Below are 13,278 nucleotides of genomic sequence, written 5' to 3' on the forward strand. Positions count from 1 at the left end.
TTCAGCCTCCTGTATGAGACGCGATCATCTCCTTGCAGGCCGAGGCGCAGTCATAGTTTTGCTCAGGGCAGTCTGTTCGGGATGAAAGAGAGTGTGTATGCGCTTGGTGGGTGAGAGGGTTGGTGCGGTGGTGTCAGATGGAAGAAGAAGTGCGGGCGACATTCGTCATGGGAGGATTGTCGCAGTTGGATGGAAGAAAAGAAAAAAAGAAGGCAGCAGTCGGTTGCTTACCTACATGGGTTGGTTACCTTGGGTATTTGGTGTTGGGTAGGTAAGGTGGTATTCCAGTGGTATTGCTGCCCACCTTCCAATTGCTGCTGTCCAGTCCAACCCGGCGCATGCCTCCCATGTCGTTTCTGTCCTGTCTGGGCTGGCGGCAACCGGCTGCTGGAGCCTGGGACCCCCAAACTGACTGGAACCCAGAAGCTGCACCTGCTAGCCGTGCGTGCCTTCCCTTTACACCGGGCGCTCACCTCACTCAAAAAAGAGTACGTACCGGCCGTTCCAAAGGACCAAGGACCAGTGCCCAAGGACAGGGACTGGACTACAAGGACTCGATTCCGCCGCCCGGACTGGCGTCCTGCAGTCAGTGGATGTCAGTCGCGTCATCTTGGATCGTTGGGAGTCCTGCTAGTGTAGCGTAGGGTAGGCATTCTGCCGGTTGGGTCTATCTCTGGTGCTGGTGAATAGGTACAGATATGGTTTGCCTCGCCTGGGGTTGGCCCCTGACCTGGCTGCATCCTGCACGACTTCGGGGACTTTGCATCCTGAATGCTCAGTAGCCAAGGCCATTTCATCAAAGATAGGCAGATACTGACGGGACAATGAGCGTCGCTTGCTTGCTTCGACAGTGCACCTTCATTCCCCCTCCTTCTGCCTGGCAACCCGGGTCGCAATCACATCAGAAACGCTCCGATGCAATCTAACTGGGGCCTGATTGGGTCGCGAACATCCACATCCACATGTCCGTCCGTCCAGCGTCTCCATCCAAGCCCATGGATCCATTGACAAGACGGGACCCATATCAGCGGCCCCCATCTTCAACCTCCCCGAACCGATGCATGCATCTGCTCCCATCTCTGCCTCTGCCTCTGCCACTGCCACGTGAACGGCACCGTCTAACTTCCCGTCTCAACCCTCAACGCTCACCGCGTGCTCACCGGCCGTGTCCCATAAACTTTGGATGCTTCCAGTTGCCCGGGACCTTTTTTCTGGATTTGACTCTGGAACGCACAAATGTCCGGACCCAGACTAGAGCAGAGACAGAGAGAGAGAGCCTGAGGGACAACACACACACAGTTCACGTTGAAACCGCAAATACACCGAGCAACTGGGAAATGAAACGGGCAAAAAAAGAGAGACAACAGCATACTTGGTCGTGGTTCCAGTCCGAAAACAGCACGTCTCATGACGCCGCCTTCCTCCTTGCCTGCTATGCAGGATTTTCACTCGAATTGAGGTTGGAGTATGTCCCAGCCACGACCGAAGCTGCCTTGCTCCTTTATTTTTCCGGATCGTGGTGGTTGCAGACGGGGACACAACATGGCATGGATGAGGCACTCTTGGGTATGGAGATGCCTGCACAGTGTGTGTAATACGACTTGCAAAGATTCATCCACCTTCAACCATCTGCCATCCATCCGTTACACGTCGCAGCAGCGGGAGCTTGCAGATCATGCCATCATCCCAACATTCGCTTCCAATCATCTCCAACCCGCCTCGCTCCAGAAAGCAACGAATACCAAGCCAGCTGAAAACCACAGCCCACATCCCTTGATCAACGCCGTCTGCCCCCAATGGCGAGACTCGGATGTCTCGCCATCCCTCCTCCGTCTCATCCATCGCATCAATCACCAAGCACCTCGAAATCGTCCATCCCGCACTGACGAACCCCGCAAAAGAAGAAAAGACCCTTCGCCCTCGGTGACCTCTCCGCCAACGACATGTCAGACAAGCATCCGTCACAGGACCCCTCAGCTGTAACGCCTCGTCTCGCTGCTAGATCCCAGTGGCGTCCGACGGCGGGCGCGCCGTTTGGCCCGGGAGCCGCGGCCGTCGTCGCTCTAACAATCTACCCGCGACGCGCCTGATCGTTTCCCCCGACGCGTTGCGTAGGGGAGGGCTTTTCTCGGTACATGCCGACGTCAGCCCTTCGAGGCGTGCCTGGGATCAAGGATCTCGGAGAGTTGACGGTGCTATTCTTGTGAAAGTCCACGGCCGGTGGTTTGAGCTGCTGTGAGTGCAGAGCTCATAACAGCTAGATGATCACAGGGCTGGTCAGCGGTGGAGGGATATCTGTGGTATCTTGAAGCTTCTCTTTCTCGGAGCTCTTTTGTTGATGATGCATTCTCGTGAGAAGCTGCAAGTGTGGCTTACGGCAATGAGTTGTGTTCTGCCAGCCGCCCCGACGCAGACTGGATGTGGAACAATGGCCCTTGACGTCTTCTTGTTCACCATGAGCACCAACAGTACCCTTTGGTTCGCCTCGACTGCGTGTGAATACCCTCAAAGCCCCTTTGTGACGCACAATTGACTTGTCGAGCCGACGACTAAGAATTCTTAGTCGAGTCTCATCACTGAACTCCTTGATTGTTCACCATCTTTTGACATGTTCACTCGTGGAACAAGTTGTCGACGTCTCGTCGAGGACATTTATAATCCATGCCAGAACTCACCATCAATGTCGTCCAGATCATCAAGCAATCACAATCATCAACAACAATAACCAACTTACCACCACAGATATCCCATATAACAACCGCCAACTCTTCAAACGCCAACTCTTCAAACGCCAACTCTTCAAACGCCAACTCCCCCAATTCAAAAAAACCAAAAAGTCAGTCCTCCCCCCAACCCCATCTTCAAAATGTGCATGCGCGTCTTCTCCCTCCAACGCTGCTTCCCCCCCTCCCAAGGCGGCTGCGACGGCTACTGGGCGCGCTACGAGCACCTCGACGAGTGCGGCGGCTACTCCCTCAACGGCCTGCCGCAGTTCAACTGCCGCGCCGTCTGGGGCGGCTTCGAGTCCGTCACCTCCTCCAAAGTCAACCGCGACGACTTCTACGCCCGCCGCCCCGCGATCTGCCCGTCCTGCCGCCACCGCGGCGACCTCGCCTACCTCACCGCCGAAGCCGAGCGCGAGAAGCGCGGCGAGTACTCCGACGCGATGCAGAAGCACATCCGCGACCTCGAATACCAAGCGCAATGCGCCCACGGCGCGCTGCTGGGCCGCTGCCACACGATGATGTGGGAGGGCGTGCACCACGTCATCGCGGGCTTGGGCGTGAAGACGGACGTGGTGTGGAGCGCGATCGAGCAGGCGATCTACCGGCACCTGGGCCCCGAGGCGATGGGGAACGCGGGCGTGCAGGCGTTTGTGAAGTGTCTGATGGAGGCGAAGAAGGAGGTTGTGGACCACGTGCGCGGGACGACGCGGGAGTTGGCGATTGCGCTAGTAGGCGGGCAGGATGAGACAGACTATGATGCGGCGCATCAGCGGCATCTGAAGGAGGACGCGGAGAAGCGCGCGGAGAGGGAGAGGAGGGCGATTGAGATTGCGGAGAGTGCGGCGCGGGAGCGGGAGATGCGGGAGGAGGATGCTAGGGGTAGAAGGCGCCAGCGCAGCACGTCGCGATAGTGTGGCGTCTTCGGGTGTTTCTTGGTAGGTTTTCTCATTTTTTATAGCTTTGTTTTCTGCTTGAATAGACCGTCACATTTGCTTTTAAGGTGTTGGTCCAACTTGTCATATTGGGTATTGCCTGGCTGGCATCTGTCCTGTATGGCGAATCTCGAACCAAGCATCAAACGTCGTGAACACGGTCGGGCTGCAATCCTACGTTCAGCCGATTTCAGAACGTCGTCAACTCAAGACCCGGCCTCGTCCGTGTCCCCCAGCCTTTTCCAGAAGTCAAGGAATACCTATTGACGTGGTGAACTTTGAATGCGGTCGTCTTCAAGTCATTGCAGACAAGAGTCGTCGTTCGAACACCGCCCCACTAGCCCACCCTTGGCTTGACTCGCTTCGACAAGGGCTCGCTATACTACATTAGCCCACGATTTGCCCTTGCCGTCACGGAACTGGGATCCTCCAGCTTGCCATATCTGGCGTTGTGGCAGAGTGGTCTAATGCGCAAGACTAGAAATCTTGTTCCTTCGGGAGCGTCTGTTCGAGTCAGGCCAACGTCGTTTTTTTACGATTTTGATCTATCTTCATTGATTTCAACATTAAACGTCACGAATCTTATTTTTTAGCTTGTGTATCAGACTTGAAATTGAATTGCGACACGTCTATAGCTGCACCTTATTGCTTATCCTAACCTCACTAATGCCGCGTGTGTTTTAATTGCCATGAATATTTCTGCCAACAACCTCTCTGGGTGTTGCCTAAAAATGTTGATGGACGATCTCGACCGAGGACGACCACAATGAATACAACATGCGTTTCTGCCCAAGGACTGGCTTCCTTGATGGGAGCAACAATAATATTGTGATGCCGTCGCCAGGTTTCCCAAAGGATCGAAGCCCTTTGATTCATTATTTGAAAGACGATGTTGAGAACCTGCGAGCCAAGATAATTATTGCTTGTTGACCTTGACATGTTACTACAAAAGGCTGTTCGTCAATGTTTGAAAGGATCCTGGCTGTGCCTTTATTGTCTGGTCAGCGCAAAGGGAACTGACCTTGAACGACTGCCTTGACAGGCAACCCTTTCTTCTGTGCCTGGACATCAACATGGAGACGACAATGCCTAGGTGCACATTGGCCAAGTCGTTGTTCTCATGAAGAACAATGCCTCGAACTAACACAAAGCTCAAGGCTTCTTTCTTTTCCCCCGACTCGACTTCGACATAAAGCTTACCTCGATCTCACCTTAATTTTGTTTTTTTCTCGTCATCAAACAGCTTCTGGCAGGCGACATCGCAACCTCAACTTCACTCCCACGACATCTTGACTTGGTCTGACTTCCATCCCAACTTCACTAACACTTGACCTTGAGGTCCTCAACTTCACCCTTTCACACCCCAACCTTTCCGTCCTCAGACGTATTTGGACAACCTTCTCGTCTTAACTTCGACTTTATTCTGATTAATTGCCTGCAATACCCTCTAGGCACCATCTCAACATCACCTTTCTCAAGCTCCACCCTCTTCCTTTCAACTTCACCTTCACCTCACCTCCGCAAACTTTTCACCACCTTCCTTCCCTTTCCTCCTCTCACATTCAACAACTCTCACGATGTGCTGGACACTTCTCCCCCAATCGATCTGCATCAGCTGCGGCTTTCCCGTCCACTTCCCCCAGATCCAAGACCCCTGCCACGCCGTCGTCTCCAACGGGCTCCCCTTCGCCACCTGCGGCGACAGCCCCTGGATGGCCTTCCAAGGCCCGGAGGACGTCACCTGCTACGACTGCCTCGTCCTCCACTTCCCCCAGGAGTCGATCCCGGAGAACGTCCGCCGCCGCAGCGACCGCGTCTACCGCATCCCCCGCGCCTCCTTCCAGCCGTTATACGACCCGTCGCCCGCGGTCCCTGGGTTCCCGGCATTGCTGGAAGCTCCTCCTCGGCCCAGCTCGTCAAACTTGCGACGTCCTCCTCCCGCCTTCGGGGCAGGAGTCCCTACCAACACCGTCAGCATTAACAACTATCCTGCCACCAACACGGCAGCTGTCTCGGGACGTCCATCTACGAACTCAGGAGGACGCTGGCCGTCTCGTCCGAGAGGTGGAAGAGGAGGACCCTCGCGGATGCGATATGGACTGCAACCTAGCCCCCAAGTCACCAACCAAGCCGGTCAAGGAGCCATGGCCCTCGCAACAACTTCCTCAGTGCCGGCTGCTGCCCCCGTCGCCCCTCGAGGCCGCGGCCGCGTCACCTACGCTGCTCCCATGCCACGAGGAAACCACACCCAGCAAGTCCCAGCTCGAGCCGTACCCAGACCTCGTACTCCAATGCCCGCCCCTCGCATCCAGCCCACGACCGCCCAAACCGAGGACGACGACTACGACGAGGAAGAATACTACTCCGACGAAGACTACGCATCCGCCACCAACCCCTCCTCCTCCGCCTACTTCTCCGACTGGTCCTCCTCCAACCCGCACTCCGGCCAGCGCCTCACCCTCCCCGGCGCCGACTCCCCCTTCGGCTGGGGCCACACCGCCCCGCGCCGCAACCCAACCACCACCCCCGTCGTCGCCACCTTCCTCTCCGACTACCTCGCCTCGCCCGCAACCTACGCGCCGCCGGCATCCGCCCGCCTCCCTCCCGCGCCCATCCCGAATGCGCAGCCCAACGACGCCGCCTGGATCCCGGTCTCCTGGGGCGAAGCCGTGGAGATGCCCGCCGACCTGGCGCACACCCTCAACGTCACGACCGCCGACTGCGTGTTCCGCCAGCATAGGGTGTACTTCGTCCCGGACCTGTGGGAGACGGACGGCGAGGGGGATACCGTGCTGGTGGTCACGCCGTGCGGGACGCGGGTGCGCGTGCTCTCGTACCTGCTGTACGTCTCGACGAGCGCGGCGGTGAACCAGCGCGCGCGGGAGGCGGATCTGGCGGCGCAGGAGGCGGAGAGGCGGAAGATGAAGGAGGAGAAGAGGAGGAGGAAGATGGGGATGTGTATCTACCACCCGTGCCGTGTGGCGGGGTGCCCGTGTGACCATGAGGTGGGACAGCATCAGCCGCTTAATATTGGGCATTTCTTCAAGGCGAATCGGAGGGTGAGTGAGGGGGAGGAGCAGCAGCAGCCGGAGCGAAGGCGGTCGTCGATTAAGGGAAAGGGGAAGGGGAAGGAGATGAGGTTCGATGATGATGTGGATGAGGAGCGTGGGAGGTCGCCTACGAGGAGAAGCTTGCCGCCCCCTGGGGTCTCGCTCCAGCCGACTGAGGATGAAGGCATGGAGACACCGTCGACACTCCATCTCAGCCCTGTCAAGACGAACAACCGCGCGCCGAGGAAGTTGGTGGAGAAGGATGGAGAGGTGAAGAGCAAGCCATTCAAGGACCTTACGATGCACTCAGATGGGTCTCCCTCCCCTCCTCAGCAGCGACAACTCATCCAGAGCGCGAGAGATGAGGCCGCCTCTACCGAGGATACGACGGAGAACACGACTGATACTGTTGAGAGTGCACCTCAGGAGGGCTCGCAGGGTGCTGCTGTTGCTGGCTCAAGCAGAGCGGGCGAGTCTGAGGCACACCGCAGCAGCAAAGCGCGGGCTAAGTTGGGTGCGAAGTTTGATATGAGCGATCTGCGCATTGGAGAAGATGACGATGAGATTATTTGAATGGGATGGATATTGGAGAAGAAAGAAAAGGAATTTGGACATGGCGATAATGAACTGGACATGGCGATAGTGATCGAGACAAAGATGAATAGGAGCGTGTGCATACTGGCCTTGGGAGTTCATTGAGAATAGCATCATAGAAAGCTGACTTTGGCGTCAGCATATCAGCTTTTTACCTCAAAAGAAAACAATCACAGATGCAAGCTGAAGGCCTCCTCACAGCACATGAGCCGTCAGTGACAGGCAGCAAGAGCATAAGTGTCGAGCTTCACAGCCACATGCAGCCCCTGTCCCGGCCGAAACACACATGAAGCTTATTCTCGCCCCGCTGTCATCTCACTCGAGACGAAGACACGGGATGAACAGCACAGCACCACTGACAAACACTAAGTCATTTACACCACATCACATTACTGAGGAACAATATTTAAAAGGATGAGTTTTATGTCGCATTAAGAAGCAGACACTAGGTATATGTAGGGCTTAGTCCGAGAAAGGGGGGAGGGGACTAAACATTCATGTAAGGCGTCCCTTTGCTAGCCCCCCGGCTCGAGACCAAAGTTGATGTTTCCAGATATTTTCTCCCATATCCAGGATATCTGCCAAATGTCCAAAACAAAATTTGGCGGCGGGCCATGGAATATAGATATTCAAGAAAGGGCCGCGCCGGACCAAAAAGAGCCCCGAGAGAAAAAAGAATGAGGTATCCCCGTTGTTTCCCAATTGCGCCGTCAAGCTGTACGTATATAAAAGCAGAAGATTGTTGTGGCCGAGGGCTTCCGTTTTATCGTGGCGGGTCAATTGAGAGAGATATACCTCCTCCTCTTATTCCCCGACGAAAAACCGCAACCCAATTGAATGATTTTTCAAAAACCCTCGTCACGGAACCGCTAGAAACCCATCAAAATGCCACAGACATTTGTCAAGTCTCTTAAGCGGTGAAGTTGTCGCCGAGGGTGACGTCGAGGTGGCCGGTGTAGTAACCCTTGCAGCCGACACCGTCCTCGGCCTCCATGCCAGACATGTAGGCGCCCTCGTTGGAGCCGTCGGACTTGACCCACGAGCAGGTCTTGTCGTTGGCGGCGACCTTCATGCCGTAGTAGCTCATGCTGGAAGCAGCAGCGACGAGGACGGAGGCGTCAGCACCGGAGTTGCCGCCGTTGGGGGTGGAGCCCCAGTCGAACTCGAGCCAGGTGCCGGCGAACTGGCCGATGAAGGTCTTGGGGACCTCGGAGCCGGGGCCGCAGGCGCAGGAGCCCTGGGAGTCGGCCTCGAAGGCGACGTGCTTGTCGGCGCCCTCCTTGACGGTGAAGGTGATGGCGGCGAACCAGGCGCCGTCGATCAGGCCCTTGGGGCCGATCTTGTTGAAGCAGGAGCAGGTGAAGCTGTCCTTGGAGGAGGTGAAGGTGGTGGTGTAGTTGTACAGGCTCAGGGCGTTCTCGTCGATGATCTGCATGTTGCAGCCCCAGTCGCCGTCGGCGCCGGTGTTGCCGGAGTAGGCGATCTGCTCGATGGTGGCGCGCTTGGTCTTGCCGGAGCAGAAGGGGGTGTAGACGCCGGTGCCGGAGGAGGAGCCGGAGGAGGTGGCGGCGGGGGCGGCGGAAGAGGTGGTGGACGACGCGGCGGGGGCGACGTTCTTGATGAAGGTCGCGTCGCGCTCCTGGACGGCGTCGACGGTGCGGCGCTCGTGGAAGTGCTGGTGGCCGTGGAGGGAGGGGTGGGCGGAGGCGGCGGCCGCGAGGAGGACGAGGTTGTTGATGAGCTGCATCTTGAAGGAGGTTTGTTTTACCGTTGCGTGTTTCGGGAGGATGTCGTCGTGAGAAGGAGAGTCGTCAACTCGTGAACGCTAGATAGTATGTATTGGGAAGGTAAAAATGGCTTGGCTTGGATTTTTTGCTTTTGATACCCGTCCGAAAAGAGTGACAGCGATTTGACTCGCGGAGTTGTGGACGATGGTGGTTGAAGGAGAGGGAGCGTGAAGCAAGGAGAGGGAGCGTGAAGCAAGGAGGGAAACCGGGATGGGGGCAGAGTGAAAAAGGGAGGGAGGTGAGGCCCATTTTGAAGGGAAGGAAACAAATCTCATCAGATCGCAGCGCACTCTGAGTCTGGCTGTCTCTGGCGGCCCCCCCCGTCCATGTTCCTCCTTGGATGTGGGTGTTAACGAGCAACATGGGCGGACAGGGGTGGACAGGCGCATCGACAGGGGCGTCGTCACCAAGGAGGCGCGTCCAGCTCTATCGTGCGCCGTCCAACAGCCCATCACGGCTCGTCGATAACCCTGTCTAGTCAGGAACAGACTCCTAAAGAGGCAAGGCGGGCCCAGGAAGTCATGACCGAGAGGAGGGCCAGCCGACGTGGTGGGCGTCTTTTTTGGTTCCAGGGCTTGAGAAGGTGAGGGCCACACACACACACGCACCGCGGAACCAAGACACACGGGGCCACAGGGGAGGGGGTGTGATGTGGAGATGTTCCAATGGGCGGTCCAGCTCTGCTGCCAGTTGTTCCAGCCGAGAAGACAGAGAGAGGAGGTGACAGTTAATGGTGGAGAGTGACAAAGTGACCAGCTGGGACTCTGGGATGGATCATGGAGGAGGGAGGGTGCACCGCCGGACGCCCAGGGCCAGGCGCAGGATTGGACGGTGTGTTGACGGTGATGCGGGAAAAGGGGGTGGGGAAGGTAATTTCACCGCACGCCAAAGCTTGGCCACGGATCGAGTCCAAGCTGCTCCCCGGGCATTTCCCAGCTGGGCGCCTTTGGGAAACAGATTACTGCGACTCTGTAATAACGCCTATTCGTGCAGCGGCCTGCCAATTGGCATCTTGGGGACTGAAAAGTTGGACACACAACCAGAACCTGGATGTATGTACATGTCCAGTTTTTGTGTGTGAGTGGGATGGATGGATGGATGGATGGATGGACTTCGGATGGAGAAGAGCAGCATGACGATCCGGGCGCCAACGAGGAACTCACACAAGCAAAAAAAAAAAAAAAAAAAAAAAAAAAAAAAAAAAAAAAAAAAACCACGCGTTGGCCCTGCGTCAGTCGTGCAGCACTGGGGGAAAAAAAAAAGGTACTTTGGCGGCTGTTGAAGTTTGTGCGCAACCAAGCAATGTGTAGCTCCGGCCGTACATACTGGGAGCGATGTACCTGGCATTAGTGCAGGTAAACACCGCGCTGGACGAATGGAACACACAACATTGAACCCGTCAAGGCCCGTCGGCTCCAACTGCGTCCAGTGAGACTGTGAGAGTCCAGTCCGCCCCGTGGATCCCAAGCAAATGCCGGCAGCAAGCGCCGCCGCCAGGTACACCCGCTCGTTGGCGCGTGTTGTCGTGAGGGGGAAGCGTGGGAAGAGCAGCCACGGGGGGTCTGGAACCTTGGATTGGGGACATGGACCCGGAACTGGACCTGCAACGGCGAACTCTTGTTGGACGCCGCTCAGGAACAACTCACACATATGGGTACAGCACCAGCAGTGACACACAGAACCTCTCTGGCTCTTGAAGCTACACAAACTCGACCTAACGTGAGGTAGCCGAGGGCATCCACCATACCGTCAGTGGGTTTCGTTGGTGATCCCGTTCCGTTGCCGTACCGCAGTGACACACACCAACGAGAAAAAAAGAACTCGTCGACGATTCAGGTTTCTCGAAAAAGTCCTTCACAGGAAGAAAATTCTCACAAAAAACAACGCCCCGTCCAAGCTTACGGTGGAGATCCGGTGGAGGCACACACGTCCCGAGGTTGCATAAAGTTAAATCTCTCACCACGGAACCCGTCAAGCACAACTGCAACCACACAGCCGGCTCCCCAGAGTCGAAGGCCTTCGGGAGAATCGTCGTCACTGTTCGCCCTCCATGACGTTGTCAACTTGTCTCACAAGCAGCCTTGATGGTGGGCTCGTTCTCACCAGCTTGGACACCTCCTCACTGTCAAATCAACCATCAACATGTTGTCAGCATGCATATTCTAGCCCCCGACATACCCCTCTCGAGCCCCGCGAGAGGACTGTCCACGACGGAATACCGAAGCCATCCGACCGAGTTACTTGCACTCATGCAAGCCAGCATGAACACAGTCAAATCGTCCGATGGGGAAACCGGATGACAGCCCAGTGACGGACGCCTTGTTGAGAAGCTGCTTGCTGCTGCATTGGGTTCTGGAGATTAAGCCAATCCATCAATCAAGGCGGTCAACCATGTGAAGTCCACCTGGCATACAGCGTTGCTGTCTAGGCATTGGACAGATGGGGGTATCCCATCAAACCCATCTCGGCATTGCTCCTCGTTTACTTTATTATACCGCCAACATGCTGGACGAACATCACGGCAGCGCCTCGCAGCTCATTTACTGAGCTTCGTACTCGCTGCGGTGTGCTCCGTTTTCATGCCAGCTCCATCTGCCTCTCCCGACCGGCCCCCATGATCCGATCCAAGGTGCCGCTGCCGCTCAACGGCCCGCACGCGGCCAGGGTTCGCTGGCACTGGCAACTGGGCTGGCGAAAGGGGGCGAGGCTTCTGGATCTGCTCCCAGCTGGTTCCAGGGCAGAGGCGACGGGTACGGAGGGCCGGTCCCACCCGGGTGTGGGCACACAATCACCACTTTTCTGCTCGCCCTTTGCTGGTTCTTCCAATTCCCCCTTCTTGGTAGGTAATTCAGCGATACGTCGGATTCTCCACTAGGCGGTGCAGGAGAAGGAGGAAGAGGAAGCAGAGACCAGTGGCGATCCCCGAACGCGTCATAGGCCTCGTCAGGGCAAGGAAGCGGAGCTACTGCCGGTCTCAGGGAACGGTGGTTTTGCCATGTTTCTCCCTCGACGGAGGCCCTTGACTCCTTAAAACCGTCTGGTCTTTTTAGGCTTGTGAACGAACGCCTGGGGGGGACTTCTTTAGGGGGCACGGGGGGTGGTATCGCACAAGCGCTGGACAAGCTTATTGCTGTTTACCGCAAGAAACAAAAAGTTCAGACGGTGACGAAAAAGAAGAATCTGGTAAACATCCAGGCTGGGTGAGAAATAGAAAACACACACAAGAATTTGAAAGGCCGCATCTGGGCTATGGCGTACCGGTAGCTGCATGTGGGATGCACCCGGATAGCGGATGATAGGGCCTGGATGATTGATTGAATTGATCGATTGATTTGTTTGCCTCTAAGAATAGCGTTTCTGTTTTTATTGTGCTTTGCCATCTCGTCCATCCGCCCTTGGTGCATGTGCCAGGGAACGCCATGTTCAGCGCAGCGTTAGCTACCTATCAATGGCACGCGGCCGGGCTTGTTGCCCCGGCAGGGCAGGAGGAACGCAGGCGCACTAAGGCAGGAAATGCCCGTTCCTGAAGATCACTCTTCGCTGCATTGAGCGATCACCCGCTGGATCGAGAGGCTCAGCAGCGTTGCTTGAATGCTTGGATGGGGCGGATGCTTCTTTTGTTTCTTGCTGGTTTAATTTGGGGTGATTTGCGGGATCCAGAAACTATTGCTGGCCGTACGGGGGCCTAGGAGGCGTTCTAGAATTGTTGATCCTGGCATTGGATGACTGGCGCAGAGCGCTCTGTGCAGGCGCCGCGGCGGTGTCAATTTGCGCCATTGGGGGAGATGAGATGATTAGCGACCGCGCTGAAGGTGTGAATTAAATTGTCGAGACAATAATCAGAATTGTAAGAGGAGCATAAAGAGATTATAATCAGGGGATTTGGCATTGCAAACATCAGCCAGATGTATCTGGCTGATCAGCCCTGATGGTCTAGCGGTATGATTCTCCCTTAGGGTTGACACCTGCAGCGCGCATGGGAGAGGTCCCAGGTTCGATCCCTGGTTAGGGCCCAATTCTTTTGTTTGACTAACGTCAACTACCTTTTTTCAACTTTCAACATCGAGCGCTTGATTAATATAGTTTCCAAGATATAATTTCCAACTTGGTTGCGGGCAAGTCTAGATTTTGCCGCGATGTTTTTTTCGTAAAGAGTGATGATTTAAGTAAGTAGATATCTTATGAGAGA

The 13,278-nt window shown here is 56.1% G+C and overlaps 3 protein-coding genes across 3 annotated transcripts; 2 read left to right on the plus strand and 1 right to left on the minus strand.

The window, feature by feature from the left end:
- Window positions 1-2,866: 2,866 nt before the first annotated feature.
- Window positions 2,867-3,637, plus strand: CGCA056_v014620 (uncharacterized protein; the record flags this gene model as incomplete). The annotated part of the gene is made up of 1 exon (XM_037329862.1): window positions 2,867-3,637. The coding sequence occupies one exon, from the start codon at window positions 2,867-2,869 to the stop codon at window positions 3,635-3,637; it is 771 nt and encodes a 256-aa protein (XP_037171865.1).
- A 1,598-nt stretch (window positions 3,638-5,235) lies between these two features.
- Window positions 5,236-7,281, plus strand: CGCA056_v014621 (uncharacterized protein; the record flags this gene model as incomplete). The annotated part of the gene is made up of 1 exon (XM_037329863.1): window positions 5,236-7,281. The coding sequence occupies one exon, from the start codon at window positions 5,236-5,238 to the stop codon at window positions 7,279-7,281; it is 2,046 nt and encodes a 681-aa protein (XP_037171866.1).
- A 931-nt stretch (window positions 7,282-8,212) lies between these two features.
- On the minus strand, window positions 8,213-9,049 carry CGCA056_v014622 (Allergen Asp f 4; the record flags this gene model as incomplete). The annotated part of the gene is made up of 1 exon (XM_037329864.1): window positions 8,213-9,049. The coding sequence occupies one exon, from the start codon at window positions 9,047-9,049 to the stop codon at window positions 8,213-8,215; it is 837 nt and encodes a 278-aa protein (XP_037171863.1).
- Between the last annotated feature and the right edge of the window lie 4,229 nt (window positions 9,050-13,278).

This window comes from Colletotrichum aenigma (assembly GCF_013390185.1).
Source record: "Colletotrichum aenigma strain Cg56 chromosome Unknown KSG_Cg56_contig10, whole genome shotgun sequence".
NCBI classification, from domain to species: Eukaryota; Fungi; Ascomycota; class Sordariomycetes; order Glomerellales; family Glomerellaceae; genus Colletotrichum; species Colletotrichum aenigma.